This window comes from Acomys russatus, chromosome 18 (genome assembly GCF_903995435.1).
Source record: "Acomys russatus chromosome 18, mAcoRus1.1, whole genome shotgun sequence".
Classification (NCBI taxonomy): domain Eukaryota; kingdom Metazoa; phylum Chordata; class Mammalia; order Rodentia; family Muridae; genus Acomys; species Acomys russatus.
In genome coordinates, this window is record NC_067154.1 from 18435542 (window position 1) to 18462831 (window position 27290).

The 27290-nt window shown below is 42.3% G+C and overlaps 1 protein-coding gene across 1 annotated transcript in view; it reads right to left on the bottom strand.

The window, feature by feature from the left end:
• The window catches only part of Gtf2f2 (general transcription factor IIF subunit 2), a 115430-nt gene extending 89160 nt beyond the window's left edge, over positions 1–26270 (bottom strand). The window contains exons 1-4 of the mRNA XM_051160846.1: positions 26039–26270; positions 23849–23922; positions 11974–11992; positions 10672–10816 (exon numbers count right to left, since the gene is read on the bottom strand). Of these exons, the coding sequence (XP_051016803.1) occupies positions 10672–10816; positions 11974–11992; positions 23849–23922; positions 26039–26104 (304 nt within the window). The 5' untranslated portion in view covers positions 26105–26270. The remainder of the gene's footprint in view (positions 1–10671; positions 10817–11973; positions 11993–23848; positions 23923–26038) is intronic.
• Positions 26271–27290: the final 1020 nt, after the last annotated feature.

Consider the following 27290-nt stretch of genomic DNA (forward strand, 5'->3'; position numbering starts at 1 on the left):
CTCAGTTTAAGGCTACCACATAAACCAGCTCCCTGTTTCTGCACACATACCTAAATATGAACTGCACAGACACTCTTTTTACTCTCTTCCAACCACTGAATAAAGGAACATTTCTACTATTCCGCCTAGTGTTCCAGAGACACAGTTCAGGCAGTTGGCAGTGAATCCACAGCAGACCCCGAGGCCAACCACAAACCTTGGAGGCAGCTCAGAGAATTCTACACCACACTAAACTGTGATTTCCATCTCTGCTCTCCTCCTAAATGTTGTGACAGCCATGACTGGGAAGGAGTCAGCAGACTAAGAAAGTAGGGAAACAGCGCTTCCCTCTTCCTGTGGGAACCTCTAAAATCATCTGGGAAACAAGAAAGCCCAAAACAGTTGCTAAGGTAGACAGGGTGTGGAGATGACTGAGAAGTGACACGAAGGAAGAAGGGATGTGGGGAGTGGAGGAAGGCCTGAAGGGTGTGTGCTGTTGACGTGGGCACAGCCACGTTAAGAACCGTACCTTTACAGCCACAGAAAAATGCCAACCAGAAAAACAGAGAGATGACAAAGCCTTCCTCTGGTTCATGCATAGATGTTGTTATTGTGTGCATAAAATGTCCACTACAGCCCCCTGCGCCCCCAATATTTATGGCCAGAGGGCTGCTTCTCTATGGAGACTGCTCGATCCTAGATCAGCTAAGCCTACCCCCCCATTCAGCTGTACACCATAAACCCTGTCTCCTTGACTCAGCTGTGTGCAATACCCTGTGTCTCTATCCAAGTGTGCAGAATAAACACGCTGAGCTTCCTAAGTGCTGGGGTTTCTTTGTCAGAAAGCCCAGACTACCCAAGCCCAGCTTTCCTGTGGGACCTTCTCTTCATTCTCTCATTGCCCTAGTCAGGTCCCTCCCTAGGCTGTCCAAAGACAGAGCAAAGAGAGACAAACTAGATCACATAACAAGGCCCAGAAGCATGGATACAGGCCACTGTAGTGTTTCTGTTAGTTACTTTTACTTCAAAAGGAGACTGCTTAATTTTTTAGAAAAAGAATCCACCTTACTTTTTGTTAGGGTCTTTCACCACACCAGGAGCTCACCTAACTGACTAAGCTGATTAGCCATCAAGCTCCATGGATCAATCGCTCCAGGGATCCATCCACGCGGCTCTGCCGCCCCAGTGCTGAGGTTACAGACACATCACGCGTGACATGTTTTTCACAAGGGCACTGGGGACCTGAACTCAGGCCCTTGTGGTCGGGAAGCACTTTACCAAAAGAGCCATCTCTTCATCACAGGGAGGCTTTTAAAAACAATATTTCAGCAGAAGCAAACAAGAGAGGCGAACCAGAGAGTGACCAAGAGCTTTAACTTTTCAACTGCACGGCGCAGCCCTCAGAAGTCCTTGCCCCAGGGTTTTGGGGAGAATTAAACTGACAGTACATGGAAAGGTAAGTCATTTGTAGGAGAAGTATAACAAATTCTTAAGAAAACTGACTGACTGTGGATCAAGTCCAGTTTAAAAATAAGCACCGTGCTCTTAACAGCAACTACAAACAACTTGGACAGATGTGTTGCCATGAATGCACTACAGAGTACTGGAAGGACCAATGCCTGTATTCATAAGCGCATAAGGCCTGCTTGTTAAAACGCACTAAATTAGCATTCCCCAGAACTGGGTCTAAAGAGCCCTAGGGAATCCTCAAGATCTACTGGGTATCCACAAGGCCCGAATGGCTCTTATGAAATTATGTAATTGCCTTTTGATGCTCTGATTCTTGCAATGACGGTACGAAAGCCACAGTGGATAAAACTGATGGTGCCACTACAAATCAAGGCAGTGGCAACAGACCTCACCAGGGTGTTCTTCACGACCTGTTACTACTGGCTTCTGGTTTGTTTTTTAAGTTAGTTTCATTTCATGTCTTTCTCCCTCCCTCAAGTAAATAATTCTTTAACATTCTGTGAAGCCAAATGCAAGGCACACACAAAGCATTTCTGCTGCTACTGGGTAATGTGGCTGCCTTAGCACACAGCCCAAGGTGAGTGAGCACCAGTCTGACTACTTTTTTTCAGTGAAAATCATTGCTAACTTGAAAAAAAAAAACCAACTGGCAGATAAACCAGTTATTCAGACTCAAGTATCTGGACACTATTTTTTTCAAACTTGAATGAGAAACACTCATCTTTTCAAAGAAAACACCTCAATCATACTTAACAAGTACAGCTTTTCTAGAATTTTAGTTTTGAAAAATTTGTGTCCAATGCTTTAAGCTCAGCAGCTTTCTAATACTAAAATTCTTTTCTGAGAAAATCAATGGAGCTCCTAGTGAACACAAACATCTTCATAAACCTAATGAAACAGGTGGCAGTGCAAAGAACTGCTCAAGTCATGGCTGAAGTGTAGGGACATACACTGTTCCAGAACCTAGTCTGGAGTGAAAGATCACTGAATTTGTTTGTTTGGGTTTGTGGGTGGGTTTTTTGGGGGGTGGGGGGCCATGACAGGGTCTCTCTATGTAGCCCTTGCTGTCCTGAAACTGGCTATGAAGACCAGACTGGCCTTGAACTCACAGAGCTCCTCCTACCTTTGCTGGGACTATAGGCATGCACCATCACACCTGTCCTTTAATAAGGATTTTAACATGTCAAAAATTATAAAAGCTGGGCCAGAAACATGGCAGTTACCCCGCTTCTGCTAACATTTTAGGAAAGGCAAAGTAAAAATCTCTAGGAGCCCCATCCTATAGCAATTAGTAATACAAATCTATGACAATTTTAGTAAGCAGTGGAGGAGGCCACGTTTCAAACTAGTGGGAAAAAAATCTAATGAGAATGTATTTTGAATGCTAACAGGCTCACATGCATACACTGAGAGCTGGAATTCCAATCTCTCAAAAATCAAATATCATATACTCCATTCCTCACAAACATGGTAAGATGCAGCAGTTACACTCTCCATAACCACTCCAAACTCAACTGAAAACGGAGGCCCAGCCTTACTTCAAGCTTCACTCACTACCTTGCAGGGCAAACCATATGCAGCAGATTGAAAATTCTCAGTGCCAGCTCAGATTTCACAAGACTAATAACTCAGCATCCTCAAGGAGAATCTCTATGCTAAACATTTTCTTCAAACTTACGCATTCTGAAGCATACTATAGTCTACAGCACACTGGGCTGCAACACAGTACCAAAGAAAGTGTTTCAGAGTATGCAAGGCACGTCAGGGCCAATTATCTTGGCTGCTACTTTTATCTGGGGATTAGGTCTTTAAGATGTGTAGAGGAGCTAACCAAGCCTCACTGCACACAATGCTGAACTGGGTTAATTAACAAAGAGAAGGGGGGCCGGGCATCTATCCAAAAAATATAATAAGCAAAAGCAGAGTGTGGAACAAGAGAACTTCATACTCAGTCCTGAACCTCCAGTATCTTAAAACAAGCTGTAACTTTCCAAAGGAGAAAGGCAGTCCACGCAAGTCACTAATAAGCTACTTCATTTTTAAAGTACTGAAAAGTATCTCTAGAGTGCATGTGAGTCTTAGCAGGTAACAAAGATTTCACCCTATTCGCTCTGCTCAATTCTGCTCTACTGGGCACCATTGGAATAGCCCTGAGATCCATCCTCAGCTCAGGAAGTTTAATAAGGGACAAAATAAGTCATAGAAATCTTCCTGCCAAGAGAATCTAAGTAAGGTAAGTGTCTTAGTTACTTTTCTACTGTCCTGACAAAACACTGTGACCAAGACAACTTATAAAAGAAAGTGTTTAATTTGGCTTACAGTTTCAGAGGATTAGAGTCCATGAAGGTGGAACAAAGACATGGTGGTACACGACTTTTATCCCAGCACTCGGGAGGCAGAGGCAGGTGGATTGCTGTGAGATTGAGGCCAGCCTGGTCTACAAAGCGTGTCCAGGACAGCCAGGGTGACACAGAGAGACCCTGTCTCGAAAAGCCAAAAAAAAAAAAAAATCAAGTGTATGATGGTCATTGGGTATAAGATTAGACCTCTGTCACTGCTGCCACACTGTCATTGCCTCCTGAGTCTAGCCTTGCCCGCATAGGTCTCTTCTCAAGCCATCAATCAGGATACGCCTTTACAATGTCAACTGACTCTCTTGATGCACCCCGTTTATGGCTTCCCTAAGTACATACCAAAATCTTCACAAGGGCTTCTAAATTCCTTCACATCTGTACTACTAACTCCTGCTCGACAGCCTAAGAACCTACTTAGGCTCATCCAGTGCTGACCTTCCTGCTATTCCTTGAACATGGCAGACTGGCTCTCACCCTAGTACCTCTGTGGTTACATGTTCCCTGTCCGCCCTTAAAGTATCTGGCTAGCTAACAGCAAGCTGGCTGGTGTTGCTGCCTTCAGCTTCTCTCACGATTGCTTCATCAAGCAGCTTTCATACCACTAAACCCAGTACCACACGGGAGACTCTCACCCACTACCAAGTTCACCTGGCAGCTTGGTCTGCCACGTTGGCCTGCTCTAAACGGCAGCTTCTCTGTGCTGACCCGAAGGACACACTTCCCAGCAGATTTCACGCCATGACGCTCAGCTCTCTTTAATCACAGCTGATTCTTCAGCACCAGTGAAGCAAAGGTTTCACTTCCAGATTCTTTTTAACTAAAACGCTTCACTCTATTCTCAAGCAGCAGCACTCTTCAGCAAGATATCCCAATAGTCTCTAGGCCAGTACTCTTCTTCCTTAAAACCTCTTGAGCCAGGGCCCCTCTGTTCAAATCACCCTCAGAACCAGTGTCTTTCATGCTCATTAAGCCCCTCCTAAAGCCTTCAACTACTTTTCTGATCCAAAGTCCATATTCCATCAAACAAAAGCACGGCCAGGCCGATGACAGCAGTCCCCAGTCCTTGGTACCAACTTCTGTCTTCGTTAGGTTTTTACTGCTGAGAAGGGGCGCTATATCCACAGCAATCTTACACAAAACAAAACCAAAAATCATGTAATTGGGGCTGGCTTACGGTTTTCCAAGGGTTAGTTCATTACCATCATGTCAGGAAGTGTAGTGGCATGCAGTTAAGCGCGGTGCTAGAGGAGTCAAGAGTTCTCTATCTTGAGCTGAACACTTGCAGATTCTTAATGCAAACTATCACATAATCTGAAACCTCCAAACCAGGCCTCCATCTTGTGTACTTCTCTCAATATTCTTACCTTCAAAGGCCCCTTGTAGCTCATGAAACTCTATAACCACTCAACAGCTTTCCCAAAATTCCTAACACCTCCACAGTTCTCCAAAAAGAAAAGGATGGTCTTGTGCATCACAACAATATCTCACTCTCTGGTTCTAGTTTGCTTTCTGTTTCTGTGATAAACACAATGACCCCAAAACAAGTTAGAGAAGGAAGGTTTACCTGACTTAGACTTCACAACCCCAGTCCATCACGGACAGAAGCCAGGGAAGGAACCATGGAGACATACTCCTTACTGTGTTTCTTCCTGGTTCTGCTCAGCTTGCTTCTTTCTGCAACCAAGGACCACTTGCCCAGCGGGGCACTGCCCCAGTAGTCTGGGCCCACAAGCACCAAATATTAATGAAGAAAACGTCCACGAGCATGCCCCCGAGGCCAACTTATGAAGACAATTCCACAACTGAACCTCTCTCTTGCCATGTGACTCAGTTTGTCTCAAGCTGACAGAAAGCACGTGGTGTATACCCCTCATCCTGTTTCCCCAGACAACCTGTAGTCAGACATACAGTTTACTTGTTACCGTTCCCTGCTGTCTCCTCTCCTCAAGCACTACAGAGGTTGAGACTTTGCTCACTTAAGCTCCATAAGCCTAAAAGAGGACAAAGCAGGCAGCAACATCAACCTGCTGAATTAATGAGCTGCTACCAAGAGATTTTAAAAAATTAAATCCAAGCAGAGAAGCCCTGTCCGTCACTTTTTTCCTAAGCCAGCCTTACCCATCCAGATGCTCATCTCTCAACCCTCTAGAAACCACTCCAAACTCGTAGCCTCCAACCCCTCACATCACGGGAGGCTGTCAGATGATCTCTGCTAACTCTAGAACACGGACCCCTTTCTAGTCCCACAACACCAGCCCACTATTTCCTCATCTCTGAAGTCCACAACTGAGTTCTGCTTTACTTCAGCTGGGACCTTCTTTTGGATAGATCAGGCAGAGCAAACCGGTAAACAAGCAAAAGAACAGTCAGCAATAACTCAATGTTCAAAAAATGAATATTATGTTTGTTTCTTTTTTTCCTATTCATGTAATTACTCATATACTTCAAAGTCGAGTCCAAATTTCAGCATTTCTGAAAGTCTTTTCCAGTACCTTCAGGCAAAGACCATGCTACACTCTTTCTTTTTGTATGAGCCACATTCAAGGACTCACTGTAGCAATTGTTTCCAAAGATTAGCTGCCTCAGTGGACAGGAATCTGGTCCTGTTATAGCATAGAACCTGGCACTAGAAAATTTGTGCAACAGATAAATGAAGACTTTGTCCAGAATTGGCAGTTATAAAGAAAAACTGGCAGTTATAAGAGAAAACTTGGGCAAAAGATGGCTCAGTGGGTGAGGGTGCTTGCCTTAACCATGGCAACCTGAGCCTAAATCTGGGATTCACATGGTAGAAACAGAGAACCAACTTCTATAAACAGTCCTTTGATCTCCACACACACACTACAGTACAGACATTGTTACATGCCTACACACATAAACACACAAAACAAATATAATTTAAAATTTTTAAGGGAAAGTACTAAATAGAACACCCAAACTGAGGCACTATAAAGGGAAAGTACACAAGGCATTTCCAGAGATAAATAAAAGACATTATATATGCCCACAAAATATTGAAATGAACCTTTTAGACATTTACACAGAAATGCAGAGGTGGAAGAAGAATCAACCCAAGACAAGCTGAACATCCAATCAGGAACAAATTAATTTGCTTAATAAAATGCTAATACTATGAGGATAGTTTTGGCTGAGGGGAAGCATTATAAAGTACACTATTAATCCCCTCAAATTCCATCCCTCAGACACTCAAATATGTAAAACTCAAACATGGCTTAAAGAAAGACTCTCAAAAGCCAGCAAAATTATGTAACAGAAGGAAAAGGTTATTAAAACTAAAACTCTAAACATACTGAACTTAACACTTTCATTTTCATTTTCTTATAAAAGTTCACATTTGGGCCGTGCACGGTGGCGCACACCTTTAATCCTAGCACTTGGCAGAGGCAAGTGGATCGCTGTGAGTTTGAGGCCAGCCTGGTCTACAAAGTGAGTCCAGGACAGCCAAGGCTACACAGAGAGACCCTGTCTTGAAAAAACAAAACAAAACAAAAAAAGTTTACATTTAAAGCTTAAAAAAAAAAAAAGTTTACATTTAGAGCGGAGAGGTGGCTCAGCAGTTGAGAGCACTGTTTGCTCTTCCAGAGGTCCTGAGTTCAATTCCCAGAAACCACATGGTGACTCACAACCATTTACACTGAAATCTGATGCCCTCTTCTGGCATGCCGGTGTACATGCAGATAGAACACTCATACATAAAATAAATAAATAAATCTCTGTTTTTTGTTTTTTTTTTTTTTTTAGTCTTTCAAGACAAGGTTTTTCTGTGTAGCCTTGGCTGTCCTAGAGTCACTTTGCAGACCAGGCTGGCCTTGAACTCACAGCGATCCACCTGCCTCTGCCTCCTGAGTGCTGGGATTAAAGGAGTGCGCCACCACGCCCAGCTTAAATAAGTCTTTTATTAAGCCTACATTTTATAGACCAGTACACTACTTAAAATAGTGGCTAAAAACACTTATTTTTCAAAATTTATCTGTGTATGTGTTTGCATACATATATGGGGGTGTGTGTTTGGAGGGCAGAGATCAACCTGGGCTATTTTCCTCAATTACCTTTCCACCTTTTTTGTCTGTATGGTGTATGTGTGTGTGGTTCCATGTGCAGATGCACAGGCATGCATATGCATGTATGGAGACATCTCCCTTATTCACCTTATATTTTGAGACAGGTCTCTCACCAAACCAACTCAGAGATTAATCTAAACTGCTTGCCAGCAAGCTCCACGGACCCACCTGTGCCTGCCTTTCCAGTGGTGAGATTACAGGCTCACAGCCAAAGCTGACTTCTGTATTGGTTCTGAGGATCTGCTGGATCTGAGGTTTTCATGCCTGACCCATGCTCCCTGCTCCAAAAATAACTATTTTTAAAAGAAGCAAGTACCGTTCTATGCGTGAGGGGTAATGCAAAATAATTCAAAATAATGCCTACCTCATTTAATACATTTCAATATAAAATACAGAGTGACTCTGTATAAAATGGATCAGTGACTCATACTTTGGCAAAATTAATGATCAATCAAGGTACTGCTATGTCATAGCTCTGTAGTTTTTCTTAATCATAGACCTGAGACTCTACTGAATGCTATTGTGCTGCACTATTTAAAAAACAAAACAAAAACAAAAATGAGAAGCAAACACAAAAAACAAAGGTATATGTGGAACACAAACCTGTCCCTCTGCATTTGTCACAGTGGAACTCCCTAGAGACACAAATAAGTCATTTCTAGAGGGCTGTTTTAATGGTGAGCAACAGCTAGTGTGCAGGACTCCAAGAGGGATGAACTGCTGCTAACTCTAAAGCCTTGTTTCTTGGTCATCCATGCAAATGAGAAACACTAAATGTAAGACCACTTTCTCACTGGGCTTTATCAAATGATTTTCATTACATTGGGCCAAATGAATGTACATACCTAGAAAATAACTTGGAAATACTCAAAAATAAGAAATAATATTAATAGTAGTTGTAATGACACGTGTACTGAGACCTCACAATATACTAAGCACTGTTTTAAGCATTTTGAATATATTTATAATGTAACTGTCAATAATTATCCTGATTTCACCAAGAAAGAAATTAAAGGACAGAAAGGAACAAAGAAAGTCAAGGACAATGACTTACAAAAGAACCAGCAAAACACTCCCATCTACAAAGTAAGCTTCTGGTCTACAAAAAGTGCCCTGAGTTCTACAGAGCGAGAACGTACTGTGCAAACGCTAGTCCCACCACTCTTCCATCTGCTCTGCTCTCTAAGTTTACACCCAAATGGAAATTAAGCTCTTCTCAGGAAATGGTCAAATTTTCATTCATCACAAGGAAACTACAAAGCAGAAAGACTGCCTTATATTAAACACACAGGTAGACAAAACAATAGGAGGACAGGTGCATCCTTTTCTATACCCTGTGCCAAGATAATCCTGAAACCATATCCCTGGGAGCATGCTTGTTACCAGAAACGGAGCGTGACATGTTTGCAAAGAGTACACTGAAGAATTTAAAAGATGAAAACTAAAGAACAATTTTTCAGAACAACACATGTTAGTTTTCTAAATCATAACCAGAGCTAAAGCATGCAATGGAAAAGTAAGTCACATACTTATAAAATATAGAAACAAGATGCTTTTTGTGCAAGGCAAGTGTGAGCCTTGCCCAGGACTCTGCCTCTGTTGTGCTCAGTCGTGCAAGTAGAGAAGCCTCAGAGGATCAACAATCTTCACTCCCACCCTTCCAAAGGCTGACTTCAGACTGCCTGTGTATACATGCACTGGGCCCTGAACAACGTAACATACTATAAACAGCTACTGACTGGCCGAACCTTCCCCAACATAAAAGTATATTTTCTATCTCACACAATGAATTAACATAACATCAAAGTAATAAGGGTAAAATCAATCCTTTATCTCTGGCTTCACGTCCCAAAAGTTATATTCATCGTTGTTTTAGATTCTCTATTCAGGGGAGGGGGAAAGAAAAGAATTAGATCAGTTTATGCAGCTACTAGAAAGCTAAACTCAATCTATGACAAAAATGCTATGTGAGACTTCTTAAAAACAACATTCTTAGCATACACAGTATCTTATAGCTTGCTTTAAAATGCTTGAGCCAATAAAATTAATTTTTTCTTTTACATAACCAGTAACTTTTTTTAATTAGATAGGAGAAAATTAATTCTACTGAATGGAGGGGAGGTGCTGCTTTAATTTCTAAAATTCAGTGAAAGATAAAAAAACAAAACAAAACAAAAAAACCTAACAAAAACAAGCCAACAAAAGCTTTCCTCTACAATTGATTCACAAACTGAACCAGTTGTTCCTGGCTTATTGAACTGTTCACATGTCACATTGCTATCATACCTAATTCATGGAACTTTTTAGACGCTAATGTCAATAGAAGTTAATCTTTATACACTAGAAAGGCCTTCAAAACACAAAGCACACATGCACAGATTACAAACTAACCCATTTCCTAATACTGAGCACTGTTTTTCCCCATGAATTAATTAATCTATTCACTTTACATCCTGACTAAGCACTTTTCAAAGCATAACTAATATTTGCCCTGTATCAATTCAGCAAAGGCAGTAAGGACGGCCTTAGCTTGGCAAGACTCGGCTTCTTAGAGAGCAGCCGTTCTATCTGTTCCACTCGGTAAAGTTCATACCCAAATGGAATTAAGCTCTTCTAGGTAACGGTCAAAATTTCATTCTCCATCACAAGGAAAATGCAAGAGCAGAAGAACGGCGTGATATGGGACATACAGTTAGACAAAATGGTGGGTGGTACAACCGTAAACAAAGAGAAGAGGTGTGCAGGCGGAGAGAGTGCAGCCACAGCACACAGTTCTGCCCCCTTACCTGAGGCGCTCTCAGTAAACACTGTTAATGTCTGTCCTCCAACACTCTGCAAGACAAACGGATGCTCTCTAGGAGCGCTGACTGAAGCTGGTTTCCCACCGATATCATGAATATTTGCAAGATCCTCATTCAAAGTAAATGATACCTAAAGGCCAAATTATGCAAAGCTTATTAAAACAGACATTTATATTCAAAGTATCTAAACAGACATCTTGATTATGCATTTTAAAAATCTTTTTAAAGATGTGAGTCTCATAAACATTTATTTCTTAGCCGTCACCATGAAATCCTTAATGCTCAGTTATGAACAGAAGATTTATCCTCATGTGTCAGAACGATGACGCTTGTCTACCAATGAAGCTTGTCTCTGGTCTGTGGCTCAAGAAGTCTTTCCAGAGCAACACTGATGTCACCATTTCCCTGACATCCCTAAATGCAACATGTGCTTAGCACACAGGAGAACAGCAGCACTCACTGCATGAGGATTTTAATACTGAGAAATCAACTGACTTGAAAGAGGTAAGGAGCAAACTAGGCCTAAAAAGCTTTAAAGGTTTAAAAACCTCTAGGCACAGGATAAGTCCATTTATAGGCTTAATAACTATTGCATGAATATATGGTGCTATTTTATTTTTAAATACTTTAAAACATGTCATTTTGAAGGATAACTTTAATAATATGGTGTAGAATAAAAAACATTCTTTCCAAATGGTCTATACCATATGTCATCTTTCCCCTAAAGGACAAATGTTATATTAAAAATATTTATAAAATCACTGGTTTTCCAATTAGACAGCAAGATTAACTATATGGCTACTACTATGAAAGGTACCACATACACAGTATGAACTAGACTCAATGGCAGAAAATCTAACATCCTCAAAATTCTACATCAATGTCTCTGTCCCACAGAAATAATGCTAAAATATTACTAAAACCACATTCTGTTTCACAGTGCTTAGGTCAAAGAGGAAAAAGTGTTCACAATGAACTTAGAAGAGTCCACTTGCACATCCAAGTACCATTTACACCTTTATGTGTTCCAGACCACCAGACATTCACTTCAACTGGAGTTTTCCAGGATGCAAATGACTGAATATTCTCTCTGTGGTTTGTTGTTGTTGACCATCTTTGTGAAACAGGACCTGAGTGGCCCAGGCTAGCCGGGAACTTGCTATGCAGCAAAGGCTGTTCCTGAACTCCTGATCTGCCCACCCCTTCCTCCCAAGTGCTGGAATTACAGGAATGCACCACCAGGCCCAGCTCATGATCTCAGTATATTTTTCATAAAAATAATCTCACCTCAGTCCTTCCTTGATTCCTGAAAGAGAAAAGAATATTTAAAATTAGATTGCATATTTCTTTCAAATATAAGTAAAAATTTAAACACATTCCCATTCTTGTTGCATAAAACTTATTCCAATTAATGTTTATCTTTTACTCCTATTTGAAATCCTATTAGAGTAACTCCACATGTTTAGTTTATGAACTTTATCATAACCTTATTATAACCCCTCCTAATTATATTAACTAATAATCTTCTAATTCTTATAATTTCTTGGAATTTTTGCCTTCAGCAGCAAATGAACGCATATCTTACTACTACTTTTGTCTGTCTGAAAAGATTTCATTTACCTAACAAAAATCTTGGTTTTTGAAGATTTATGTAGATGAGTGTCTTGCTTGCATGTATGTGCACTACGTACATTCCTAGCACCCAAAGAGGCCAGAAGAGGGTGTCAAATCCCTCAGAAATGGAATTAAAGACACTGTGAACCACCATGAGTGCTGGAAAGCAAACGGGTCAAGTGCTCTGAACTGAGTCATCTCTCTAGTGCCTACCTAAGAAAAATTTAAAGTCATCACAAATGAATGATAAGATCTAGCTGGAAGAATGAAGCAAAGCAGAGTCGGGCTAGGGTATAGCTCAGTGTAAAGCAGAGTCGGGCTAGGGTATAGCTCAGTGTAAAGCCACTTAGATTCAATCCTAGGACCTCCCCCTCCGGAAAAGGAAAGGGGAAGTAAAGAAAAGAGGGAGGGAGGTGGAAAGGAGAGAAAGAGGAAGAAAGGAAAGAAATAAAAAGGAAATAAGCAAGTTAAGGCTCAACTGTAGAAGACCTTAAATATCACAAAGTCTGTGCCCAAAGCAGCCATGACCTTAGAGCAGCTGTGCTGTCTGTGATGAGCTACACAAGACTTGGACTATCACTTGTCAATCATGGATCAAGGGGAAGTTTATGGGGCTGCGCCCCCCGCCCCCGAACTACTGGCCACTGATGCATTCAAGCAGAGGGGCGGTCTCGAGTTGTGTATTCACTGCCAGTGCTACCAGGCTCTAGCAGATAGTTCTAAACACATGGTCACACAGCGGGTCTTCGTTACACTCAGAACTCTCAAAGAACAAAACACAAAACAGCAAGATCATGACTGGGGGAAGGGAGGAATACTATGGGTGGGAAATTAGAGAGGTGGGTTCTCTTAATCAGAATGCATGTTATACATATGTAAAGTTATCAAGAGAACTAACTTAGTAAAAGTATAAAGACACAGACTAAGGAAAATAGTTAAATTCATAAAAACTTACAAACAAGCATCTTGTCAAACTGATTCAACAGAAGTACACACAGTATAGGGGACACAGGATACCTGTGCTCACAGATAAGCATTGGGAACCCAGGAGTGTTGAACACCCAGGGCTATCCCTTCAAGAGAGGAGAGGTATAATGCTTCTTGGTCAACAAAGCCTCCCTAGTGGCCTTAATGAGAATGCCCCACGTAGGTTCGCACATTTGAATGCTTGTGTCGCCAGGGAGTGGCAGTATTTGAAAGGATTAGTAGGTGTGGCCTTGTTGGAGGAAGTGTGTCACTGAGGATAGGCTTTGAGGTTCTAAAAAGCCCATTCTAAGTCCAGAGTCTCTCCAGCTGCCTGTATGTACCTCTAGGCTGTAGAACTCTCAGCTACTTCTCCAACCGCCATGCTCCCAACCATGATGACAACGGACTAACCCTCTGAAGGCTGTAAGCACGCTCCAGTTTGATGCTTCCCTTTATAAGAGTTGCTGTGGTGATGGTGTCTCTTTAGAGCACTAGAAACCCTAATCAGGACAGAAGTTGGTACCAGGACTGGAGTATTGCTGTGAGAGGCCTGGCCATGCTTTTGTTTGGAGCAATGTGGACTACTTTAAGTGAGGCTTAATGCCGTAGGAACAGCGAGACAGTGGTGCTGAGGGTGACTTAAACTGTGGGGCCTGAGCCAGGAGCTAGCAGAGGAGAAGAACATCAGTCGGGGCCTAGAGACTGCGCTTGTTCTGCTCCTGATATTTTAAAGAAGAGTGTGACTGCTTTCTGCATTGTCCAAGAAATCTGCCCAAGAAAACTGGAGAGTTTTGGATTAATTGCTTTTGCAGAGGAGATTTCAAAACAGCCCAGTGTGGACTGTGTCATGTGGTTATTAGTGGTCGTTCTTATGCAGATCTATAATGAAAAGGAGCAAGCTGAGCAAGAAAAGCTAAAAAATGTACAATTTGAGAAAAGGGGCACCAGTAAGCAGAATGAGGCTAAGTCCTGTGTTCAAGGAGATAAAGAGATTAAAGGGAGTGGTGAGCTCAGGAAAAGAGCCTACCCAGCTAAGCAATAGAAAAGTTTAGGGCCAGGAAGGTGGCACACACCTTTAATCCCAGCACTGGGGAGGCAGAGGAAGGCAAATTTTAGAGTTCAAGGCCAGCCTGGTCTACAAAACAAGTTCCAGGACAGCCAAGCTTAGGCAGTGAAGGAAAAAACTACTGAAAACAGAAAGTTGGTTGAAAATGTATTTGAACAAGAGGGTCATGTCTCAGCCCCAGCAAGCAGCAGAACTTGGCAGCTTCAGTCACGTGGTTGTGGCTTTAGCATGAAAGAATAAGGAAAGTTGCTGACACCAGGCACATGTGGGGATGTTTTTGCATGGAGGCCTTGAGAGACCGTGCTATGAAGCTGTGAAGGTGAAGCCTGGATTGTGTTGGAGACCCCAAGATGTGGAGATGCCAGAGCCATGGGATACATGCCAAGGAAAGCTGCTAAAAGGGTAGTGGAACCACACCAAGAGAAAGAGATGTGCTGCCGTCAACAAAGCTAAAAGGAGTCGGAGATTTGAAGAGTGCTTTGACATCAGACATGCAGATGTAGAGTTTGGAGTTAGAATGGTAATGTATATCCTGTCCTGTTATATGTTGGAAGTATGTGATCTGCTTTTTTATTTTTATTTTTATTTTATAGAGGATTCCAGTTAAGAGATTGGCAGAGTCTCAGAGTCTTTGATTTTAAACAGGGTTGAGACTATAGGAACCTTTAAAGTTGCACTAAATGCATTTTGCATTATGATATGGCTATAAGCTATGGAGTCAGGGAGTGGAATGTGGTGGTTTGAAAAATGGCCCGCATAGATAGGCCTATAGGGAGGGATACTATTAGAAGATATGGCCTTGTTAGAGTTAAGTGTGGCTTTGTCGGAAAAAGTGTGTCACGGGGGTGGGGGGTGGGGCACAGAGACAGCCTTTAAGGTCTCAAAAGCATAAGCAAGGCATAGTGGCTCCCTGTCTCTTCCTGCTGCCTGCCAATCCAGATGTAGAACTCCCAGCTACCATTCACTCAAACACCATGTCTGCCTGTGTGCAGCCACGCTTCCCACAATGACAATAACCGACTAAGCCTCTGAACTTGAAGCTGGCCTCAATTAAAAGAGCTGTCGTGGTCATGGAGTCTCCTCACAGCAATAAAACCCTAGAACAACCACTCTATAATGTCTACTGGACTGAATGGAGGTGAACACAAAATCCCAAAGGTTTGAACCAGGTGGTGGTAAATGGAGGAAGAAGTTCACAGGGTTAAGCTGTCAGAACTGACACAAGAAGAAACAGCTGGAAGTGGGCAGCAAATGAGAAGGGATGAATTAAAGATCACATTGACATTTTCAGTCAGAATAACTAGAAAATCACCCAGATGCAATTAGGGAACACAGGAGGGGAGGGTAATTTCCTTTTTACATAATTATAGCAGCAACTTAGCTGGAATGAGGACAGATTAATGAGCTTTGACAGGATAACTTCATAGGAAACAAAGCTCATCTTTGAAAAAACTATAACACTTAAAAAAAGTAGATACATATACCTTTACCTTGGTGTGTCAGTGTATGAAGTACCCAAGATTTAATTGTTCCACATTAAAATTAGCACATATCTTTTATCTAATGATCTGTGGCCAAAATGCACAACACCAACTAATTGTATAAAAATAACATCTCCAGAAAGCAATGAGGTAAACATCTGGCCATCCTTCAGATGTTTATCAAATTTCTATGTATTTCCTCTTCCTCCTTCACCATTCTGAGTCATTTCTCAACACCCATAGCACTTCTTCAAGCTCCACTCATTCCTCTTGCTTTAAAAAAAAAAAAAAAAAAAAAAAAAAAAAAAAAAATTCATGCCTTTGTTCTTCACTTTTAAGTATTACTTGGATCTAACAACAAAAAGCCATTAAGTTCTTACTACCATTGATAGACAATAAAGTTCTATCTTTTCCTAGTTAAGAAAACCAACCAAATAATATGAAATCGTCAACTACACTAGAGGTACAACTGAGGGAGAGATATCTGAGGTAGGCTGGATAGTAAAGTCATAGTCAGAATGGAGTAAAGATGATGCACTTAGGGTTGAGGGACAGACTGGGCAAGTTGTCAAAGCGAAAGGGCAAAGAAAGGCTATCTCTATAAAGGAATGGCTTAGCTGGAAGTATGCTGCAGAAGTAAGGTTATCTACAGAGGAAGGCCTCTGAAACATACTAGTAAAAGACTCCTAGCAGCTAAAGAAAGCATCCCTCTGGAACAACCATCTGACTCAGTAAACAAGCCAGAATCTATACGTTCACACTAAAATAAATAAATCAACAAAAATGTTGATGAAGTACAGCACACTTATACAGTATCACCCCACAAAATATATAACTAGAAAAAAGTAAAAAGTAACTTTAGAATGAAGAAACTTTGAAGATACCCCTTAAGCATGTGATCAAGTTAATACCACCCGATAAAGGACAAACTACCAACATGCAAATCTCTCTCAAATGCCAGAAAATATCCGACTTATTTTTTTAATACTCTTGCCAAGGATACATGACTTAAATCTAGTCATGAAGAACCATCCGACTGATGCATATCCAGTAAAATTACTGCCTTGTAAATATCAACAACATTGACGTTTATACATTAGAAAGGTCCAGGAAAGAGTTCAGATGTTCTAAATTGATTGAAGGAAATTTGAAAAATATACAATGCAATCTAAGATTTCATTTTCATCATCCCAATTCTCAGCTGAGTCAGTCAGTGTCTGTCTGTCTGTGTGTGTCTGTGATGGCAGCAATAAGAACTAATAACAATGCTGAGCTGTAAAGTACCTACCAGGGAATAGTGATTTACACGCCATTTTGTTGTGAGCAGCAGCACTGTGAAAGGTGTGTGCTGCGTATGTTGCTCTATGCGTTGATACACATAAGCAGTGTCTTTCAAACAGTTTGTACCAATTTAAATGCTCATCGGAAGTGTAAATCTGTTCAGAAGTAATTCAATTTTTATCTCATTGATTTCTTATTTACAGACTTTTATTATTGATGGGCTCCAAACAAGCTAGGATGTTAAATCTATTAAGAAATAAAGCTAGAAATCAAGTGTCTCTGAAAAGACATCCAAGTATAGTAGTCAAAATTTAGGTAAAATGCAGCACAAACATAGAAAACTGTAGTGCTCTGAGGCAGGATGGTAATGTAAAATTAAAGAAGCTAAAGCAGACTATAAGCTCAGGTGAGATGTTGGATGCCCCAAAGCACAAAACACAGAGGATCAGAACATCTCATAACTGATTTACATAAATGGGCCTATGTCCAACTGTCTAAATAAGGCGTCACTCTCAGCATAAGCACAGCCGGGCTCTCGTTTCTCAGGTATTAAATAGGAACTAAATTTAAGGAAGGCTAAATTTCTCCCTCCCCTCTGCTTCTCTGTCTCTCCACCCCACAGCTCTGACTGCAGAGATGAACCAGGATATTGTGCAGATCTTTCTAGCTTCTGGCCTATGCTGCTCAGCACACACTCCTTGACCTTGGGAGATCTGCTATACAGAGAGAGGTTCCCCTGCACCTCATGGTGCCTGCTTTCCGGTCTGTATGTGATGTATGCTATGACTTACCAAGTCACAGGGTGAACATGAGGAATTAATACATTCCCTTAAGCAATTTATCCCAAAAAACACAGCTAGTTGGTGACAAGGTTAGGACTGAACCTCCAATCTGTCGTCTGGGTCCTTACATCTAACTAGTGTACCACACTGCCTTGCTAAACCATTTACTCTTTTTTAAAAACTCAATGCCACACATCCTCCAACACATACACACAGGCAACTGTAAACTTAGTCCTGTAGCAACAGCAGTGAAAACTTAGTCACCTAGGAATGTGAACAAGACACACAGGAGAAGGCAGCCGGAGACCTGCTGGGAGCAAGCTGTTTTCAAGCCTCTCACCAGCAATCCCAGGAACTCCTTACTATAGGCGTGCTAGAGGCCAGCTGCTGTGTAAGGCAAGACTACTTGTCATTTTGGGCAGACAGACAGGGTACTAGCCAAGTACCCTAGAGAGGAAAACGAAGCAACACTAATCCAAAGCCTTAAGCCTCCATACTGTAACAGTGAGTGACATCGAGAACACAATCAGTTCTGCGCTGTGTTCTGAAATTAGCAACACTGAGTCTAAAGGAGTCTGAGAATCAGTGGAATAAACAAAGATGCTTTAAAAGCACATCCATATGCTACACGTTCACAATAACCAGGATGCAATAGAGAGGCTTCCACACCCAACTGTCACCACCTCCAAGGAGTGTGAACGGGAAATACAGATGACTTTGTATTTTGTAGTAAGGTAATTTTTTTTTTTAATATAAGAAGGGGATGTATTCTTAATGTAAGAAAACACATATACACAGCACTTCTATAGGACTTTGGGTGTCCAAAGGTCAACAATACTGTTTTATACAAAAAACATGGCCTGGGGGCTGGAGAGATGGCTCAGAGGTTAAGAGCACTGGTTGTTCTTCCAAAGGTCCTGAATTCAATTCCCAGTAACCACATAGTGGCTCACAACCATCTATAATGAGATCTGGTGCCCTCTTCTGGTGTGCAGGCATACATGCAGCCAGAATACTACATACATCGTACATAAATAAATAAGCAAACAAACAAATCTCTTAAAATTTTTTCAAAAAACAAAAACATGGCCTGGTAACACATCTCTCTCTCTCTCTCTCTCACACACACACACACACACACACACACACAGTAGCATTTAAGTAACCACAGTTTATTATCAATACTAGGATACTCAGGGGAATGAAACTGGGCATTTCAATAACCACCCAGGGAAACTTATCAATTGGGAATGATCCAAGCAAACCTATAGGTATGGCCACCCTATGAATACCAGGCGTACTATGTAAGCCATCTGCTTTAAAATAAGGGGGACAGAGAGCTTGAAATGCCCTACCAACGTGCAGGGAATCATGGAGCTGGCCTGGTCTAGGTGACTTGAAAGGCATGCATCATGGGTGTTTCAAGTTAAGGGTTCGTGGCTCCTGGGGCACTGTGTGCCTCAGTGCCTGAGAAACCAAGGCACTCCTCCAGGCTACCTATGTATCTCTGCACTTTCTAGAAGTCAGTGAAGCATATAAACCAGTGGTTCTCACCCTCCCTAATGCTATGACCCTTTAATAAGTTCTACATGTTGTGATCATAAAATCATTTTCATTGATTTTGCTACTGTTATGAATTGTAAGTATCTGTGTTTTCTTGTGGTCTTAGGCGACAAAGGGTCGAACTGCTAATATAGAAACATGGCTGAATGATTTTAGTCTTAGACATTAATCTTGTGTACCCAGTCTAGCTTGCAACCCTCATTGTATCCTGGCAACCACCATTATATTTTGTTTAGTTAAGTGTATAAAAAGTCTGATTGCTTGAAATAAACTTGTCTCAGCCTCAGTCTTGCTGAGACCCCTCTGACCTGGCCTGACTGACATCCTCTCTGACTACAGTCAGGTAACCCTGGAGGGTAAGCAAGCACTGGCATTTACACGAATGAAGAATGGAAGCACAGCCATCACTGCTTATTTGAACGTCCCCTTTAATATCACACTTCAGTGATCAGTGCAGAACCTGGGGCTTGCATGCCTTCCCTGAACCTTATCCCGTAAGTCTCAGGCTGTCATGCTAAGAGATCTAACATTCCTCTGATAGGCATGGTCTTTGTATAGGTTTATAGGAATGTAATATTCAAGGTGAGGACACATCTGAGTTTACATTTAACAAGCCCTAAGCTTTTATTGTCTTAGAGCTGCCCTGTGGGCTGGGGAGGCATTCATATTAACACCTATACTTCACAAGCAAGGAAGTGACGGCTTAAAAAGCTAAGTCCCAAAGCCAACAACTATACACCAGAAGCCAGGTCCCAAGAAGTCACCCCACATGACAAGGGCTTCAGTGTATAAATGAAGCCTTTGCCTTGCCTTCTTCAGTGACGTATGTGTCTCAGCTCTTATCTTAGTAGTGGGCTCCAAGAAAAAACTATTAAGTCCTTCTGACATTTCTAAGAAACACAATCTCAGAGTAAACCTCCAGCTCCTCTGGCTCTTTCCACAGGAAACCAATAGACATGTTAAACAGGGATGGGAAATCTCACAAAGCTTTGATCTTCAAAAAGAACTACAGGTAGTGAGCCAGTGGTGGTGCACGCCTTTAATCCCAGCACTTCCAGGGAGGCAGAGGCAGGCAGATTTCCAAGTTTGAGGCTAGCTTAGTCTGCAGAGTGAGTTCCAGAGAGTCACGACTACACAGTCTTGAAAAAGAAACAAACAAAACCAAACAAAAAGAAAGAAAGAAAGAGAAAAGAAAAAGAAAGAGAAGAGATCTAAACTCAGGAAGATTCAGTGGCCTGCACAGAGCCTAGAAATCCAAATGGAACCGCAACCAGCTACAGTTTTCTTACCACTCAAATGGCCTGAATTCAAGTGTGGTTCACTATTTAAATACCTGTGGCAAGGGAGTTGGTGGTAAAGCTTGTTAGCATGTGTGATATCCTGACGTGATCATTCCCTGAGAAAAGGTGTCGCTCCTACCTGGCTTTAGATTGCTGCCCTACTTTTAACCAATAGATTTTGATTTGAGGAACTTGGGCCTGAGGCACTAGCACACTAGTAAGTGCTGCCACCACAGCATGAGAACCTGACCCCAGCAACTGCATAAAAAGCCAGGCATGGTGGCTTGCTTATAATTCCAGCACTCGGGAGCCACAGGTGGATACCTGGGGCTCCCTGGCCAGCCAATCTAGAAGAACTGGTGACCCCTGAGCCTTGGTAACAGACCCTGTCTCAACAAACAAACAAAACAAAGTAGACAGCTGCTGGGGAACACTTAAACATGCATATACAAATGTGCACACAAGCACACACAAGAAACAAGGAACTAAACTATAAAACAAGTAAGACAGAGATCTAAATACTTAGGGAATTAAAAACAAAACAAAACAAAACAAAAGCAAAGTCTCAAGTTTTGTATCAAAGAGCAAAGCCCAGAAGAAAGCTAACAAGTCTAATCCCAGAGTGAGGTATCTTTCTTTAGGCAGCTTTAAAATGGCCCCTGAAAAGCTGAGTTCTCACAGACACTGGGTACTTGGAGGTAGGGGACATAAACTCCATACTTTAGAGAGCAAACAATAATTTGTCTTGTTTTTTTGAGACAGGGTTTCTCTGTGCAGCCCTGGCTACCCTAGTCTCACTTTGTAGACCAGGCGAGCCTTGAACTCACAGAGCTCCACCAGCCTCTGCCTCCAGTACTGGGATTAAAGGCATGAACCACTACCACTCAGCAAGCAGGAACATTTTAAGCCCTAAAATGTTCACACTCTTGTTTACTAGGTGTCATTTTTAGAACTACTGTATAAAGAAATATAGAGTAAAACAGCTATTTTTACTAAACTTGCTTTAGAAAGTTTCACCGACTGATTCAACAAAACCCTGACTTTGTAGCGTGTACAGCACACCAGACAAGATGAGTAATACACAAACATATAGTAGGCCAGATGGGTAGAGCAGAGAGTGAAAAGCCATCAACTATGGGAAAGAACAGACACAAGAAAAGAGGGAGGAGGCAGAGAATGTCGTATGCTGTTTCAATGGGTGGTCAGGAAGCCCTCAGTGAGCTGATATGTCAACAGGGACCTGAAATGTGGGGGCCTGCTGCTCAAGGAAGCTGCTCCAGACAGAAGCAGGCAGCAATTACTAAGCCTGAGATGCACTCAAGACACTCAAGTGGGACTACGGAAGAGATGGCCAGAGTCACCCAGCCTAGAGTTTGGGGGAGGACCACATTTGAGTGTTTGACATTTAAAGCTGAGCAGAGAAAGGAGGCCACTTAAAAAAGGAGGAGGAGGAGGAGAAGAAGAAAGGAAAGAGGAGTACAGCACTGAAGGCCGAGAGGAGGAGTCATGTAAATTAAGATGCTGAGATGGGGAGTGGGGAGCCTAGCAAAAGATACAAAGATGATCATCATTAAGGGAGAAGTCAGCAGAATGCTGTCCTGATGTAGTGGAGTAGCAGTTTTAAGGAAAGAAGAAGTGATCAGCCACATCAGACTCTGATGAGGGTCCATCAAGACTGCCACTACTTTGATTCTGCAGAGCAGGGAATGCAGATGAAGGACAAAAGTTTTCACAGCAATAAATTCTTTGGTGTTGGAATCTGTTGCCAACTCTTGGATTTTGTTTTCACCAACAGGACTTTAGCAAACAGACGCAAGCTCAGGCTTGCAAACTGCTTGCACTTATAGGCCCTCTTTTCTTTTGCTACTGTGAACTCTCACCACCACATGAAAGAATACATTGGAGATGAAAAAGACGGCCATTGCCTAGCTGATACCAAGCCACCCAATATTAACAGGGATGGTCCAGTCAGGAAGGCCTGCCAGGTTAGCCCAACCAGAACAAACCGAGAGAATTGTGAACAAATAAAATGGTTTCTGTTCTAAGCCACTAAAATTTTTAAAGTGTTGTTATGAAACAAAAGCTAACTGATGAAGGTGGGGACAGTAGTAACAATTGATAGCTATTTCAATGAAGTCGCAAACATGGGGACTCACTGGAATTAGATTAAAAGTGAACAGACAAGGGGCTGGAGAGACAGCTTGGCAGTCTAGAGCACTGGATGCTCTTCCAGAGGACCTGGGCTCAACTTTAGCACCCTCACAGTGGGTTACAACTGTCTATAACTCCAATTCAAAGGGATGAGGTGCCTTCTTCTGGTCTCTTCAAGTACCAGGCAAGTACACAGATATACATACAAGGCAAACACAGATATGTATAAAATAAATCTTTTTAAAATGAATGGATAAAGCCAGGCAGGTGGTACACACCTTTATTCCCAGCAATCCGGAGGCAGAGGCAGGCAGATCTCTAAGTTCAGGGGCAGCCTGGTTTACAGAGCAAGTTCCAGGACATCCAGAGCTACATAGAAAAACCGTGCCTTGGAAAAAAACCTCAAACTAACAAATAAATAAATAAAGCGAGTGGATAAGGCTGGGGATGAAGTGACAGAATGTTTTCTAGCACGGAGGACCTGGGTTCAGCCCCCCTTATAGAAGAAGGGCAACAAATATGACTGGATGGAAAGAATGGAGTACAAAGTCTCAGGGGACACCAACTGCCCTTCTGCGGATTCTCTGTGAGTCTTTTCTAGACACTCCCTATCTCTTTCCATGGCCCTGTAGCCAGGAGCAATGACAGTAGCAAAGTCCTCCTATCAAAGCACTTTCTAGGTACGCCTAACCTAAGCACACACCTCTGCACACCAAAGACATGGAGGGATGGGGAGACCATTATCATCTGCTCCCTCACTGTGCGAGTAAGCTTATGTTCATACCATCTGTCACACATGCACAAGCGTATCTCCTCACAGAATAAATATCCCATGACCTGGTAACATGCCCAGGAACTTTCACCCTCTAAACTAATCCTCTAAGAATGTAATCACATTCAAAAGCCATTATAAGCATTTTCAGACAACAGCTTTTAAGTTTATAGTTTATGTACTATATTCATATATAAACAACTTACTTGGCAATCCTCAGTTTCCCTACTTCACCTCTTCCCGGGGCTTTTGCCCATTGTTGGGACAAATATTTAGGAACCTAAAATGAAGCAAAACATTTCAGAGATTATGAATATGGGTACTCAGGGATCATATACTTCCCCAAGATTATACATTTTGTAAATGATAGAGCCAGGATTCAAGGACAAGCTACCTCCAGGGACTTTGCTCTTAACCATACAAACACTGTGTCTAAAGCCAGATACAGAAGTCACCAGGGGTTAAATTCTAAGAAGGAAAAATGGAATAATATACTAATTTTTAATAGGTAATTTGCCTCTGTTCTTCAAAGAAGTAGTTTAGGCTGGGTGCAGTGGCGCACGCCTGTAATCCCAGCACTAGGAAGGCAGAGGCAGGCAATCTTCATGAGTATGAGGCCAGCCTGATCTACAAACAAAGTCTAGGACAGCCAGGGCTACACAGAGAAACCCTGTCTTCTAATACACCTCTTTGCTGTGTATTTGTCACTGTGACCAAATACCTGAAAGAAACAATTTAAGATTTATTTTGCACCAGGTATCAAGTTTCTGTCTGTCATGGTGGGAAGAGCAAGAAGAACACTGCAGTTGCCACCATGATAGCCAAGATATATAGAGACAGGGGCCAAGACAAGACACAGGCCTAAGAACACAGCGACAGGGTCTTCTTCCTCTAACTAGGCCTCCACCCACTGCCTTCCTCCACTTCCCAGAGAAGCCAAATTATAAATCCTCCCAAGGAGTAACTAACCCACTAATTAGGTCATAGCCCTCATGACCTACTTGTCTCCAGAAACAGCACCACAAACGCGTCTAGAAGTGTGCTCCGCTAATGTCTTAGGCTCTTAATCCAATGAAACTGATAAGACTTAAGTCCTGCTCACTTTGTGTTTTTCTGACATACAGCCTTTTAGACTTTTTATATTTTATCACGTACTGGAAAAGTAGTTTTGTTCCAAACACTAATCAGAGTGCAAAGAAAGTGACTGCTGCTGCTGCTGCTAATGGCAGATCAACATTGGACAAAGAATCACTAGAAACTGTGTTAAGGAGGGCATGGTGACTCATGCCTTTAATCCCTTGGGAGGCAGAGGCAGGCAGACTTCTGTGAGTTCAAGGCCAGCCTGCTCTGCAAAGTGAGTTCCAGGATACCTGGGGCTACACACAAAGAAACCTTGTCTGAACAAAAACAAACAAAAAGAAAGAAAGAAAGAAAGAAAGAAGCTGTCTTAAGTGCTTTGAAGAACTTAACAGGGTCTGATGTCCTGGCAAATGAGAGCTGTTTTAGAGAAATAAACAGAAAGAAACACTGTGTCTTAAATAAGAACTCAGCCATGTATGTAAAACGCTGACATGCATCATAAAGATAAAGCCTTCATAAACCAAAAGTTCCTTTGAGTTTGGGAAACTTTCATGACCCCATTTAAATATGGCTTTTAAAAACAAAAGTCCCCCAAAGACTAACTAACAGCCTCCCCATTATATGAAAAAGCAATCCAGATAAATGGTGCCCACTAGGGTAAACAAAGCCTGCCATGACCATATAAAACATTTACTAGCTAGTTTCATACGACCAAAACTTGCTCTTTAAAACACTAAGTCCAAAAGCTCCTGCTCCTTGAATTCAGAACTTCCAGGTCTTTTGAGAACTCCACCAGATAACCAACCCAGGGAACATTTTAGCAGTGCACAGAGGCAGGAGTCTACAGCGCGAATTCCAGGCCATGGAGGGTCACAAAGTGAGATTCTAATCTCCACCCCAACCCCGTCCCCCACACCACCGCCCCCCCCAAAAAAAAGAACACAGGGACCAGCTCCACTTTGTGGCCCAGAAAACTGTACAAAATATCTATTCAACTAACTTATACAGATTGATGACTGAAGTCAACTTTACCAAAAACAAAAACAACAGCAACAACAACAACGCAAAAACTTCTCAGGCCTGGAGTAAAACGGACTCAGGGAACATCAGCCCAGGCTCCCAGTAAGGCCAGGTCTTTCTTGGTGATAAAGAGAGCTCAGTGCTGGGCGGATGGAGTGGAGAGACCGCCTGTGTCCCAAAAGTAAGTTCTCTAACCTGTAAACAGACACAAGAGCGGCCCGCTTCTAAGAACAGCGGTGGCTCGGGGCAGACGGACCCCGAACTTTCGGAAGTGCCCCGGGGGGCTCGCGTCTCACCTTGACCAGCCACACGCCGGTGTTCTGTTTGGCGCCCGTCAGATCGAGTTCCCCGCGCTCCGCCATGAGTTTGTCCCGTTGAGGCGGCGTACGCGCACAAGCAGTGGCTCCGCGCTGAAAGACAGAGAGCGACGGTCCAGAGGCAGCCGCTGGGGTAAGAAGTCCGTGAAAAGCCGGCGTCGTACAGCGGCCGGGATACCAGGAACTTGAGGAAAGAACACGCCGCTGAGTTGGGAACTGCGCCTGCGCAAGTACGTCAGAACGGTACGCCGCAAGGGTCAAATTTCCTGTTTCGCCAACTTCTTAGGTGGGTGTGACTTTGGCAAGTGTGCAGGGAAAGAAAGAGCTATATCTCGAGCAACCAATGCACCGAGTTTAAAGAAAATGTACCAAAATAGGAAAAGGTTGAGACAGAAAAAAAACTTGTGTGGATTTACCCGACCCTAACTGAAGAGGCAAGGCATTTTAAGAGCAGAATCAAGGATAAAAAAAAAAAAAAAAAATCACATTCTTGGCCCAACATCATTGACACAAGTGGGCACTAGAGTAGAGAGTATACTGGACACATGCCTTTTCAAGACCTGAAAACCAAGAACTTCACATTGCACAAGCAGAATGCACTTTTTCGGATGCCAAAACCAGAAAGCCATCTAATTGGGTCAGTAAGACCTAACTTGTAAGAAACATCTGAGCCAGGCGTGGTGGTGCACACCTTTAATCCAAACACTCGGGAGGCGGAGGCAGGTGGATCACTGTGAGTTCAAGGCCAGCCTAGTCTACAAAGTGAGTCCAGGATGGCCAAGGCTACACAGAGAAACCCTGCCTTGAAAAACAAAATAAGAATAATAATAACAACAACAACAAAGACTACAGGGAAAAGAGACTCCCCCACTCTGTCAGAGGAACTTCTGTTTCTCCATATTACAGTGGGTGATACTTAACACTGTACAATGAGATGCACATTTACATATCTATCTTTGCTTTCTAACTGAACTCCTCCTAGACAATAATACTGCTTTTGCCCCAGATTTACTGAGGCATAATGGATGAATACGAAATCGTGCTTTATTCATTCTATTTGCACAACCTCTAGCACAGTGACATACTGTGGGATGGCAGTAAGCTTTGGTTGAATGAACATTTGCCGAAGAGAAACAAACAGTAAGGTATTGGAAGAATGGCAAGTAACTTAGTGAATTACACACCAGAGCTATGCGCAAAACTGCAGAAAGTCTATACGTGTGCCACATAA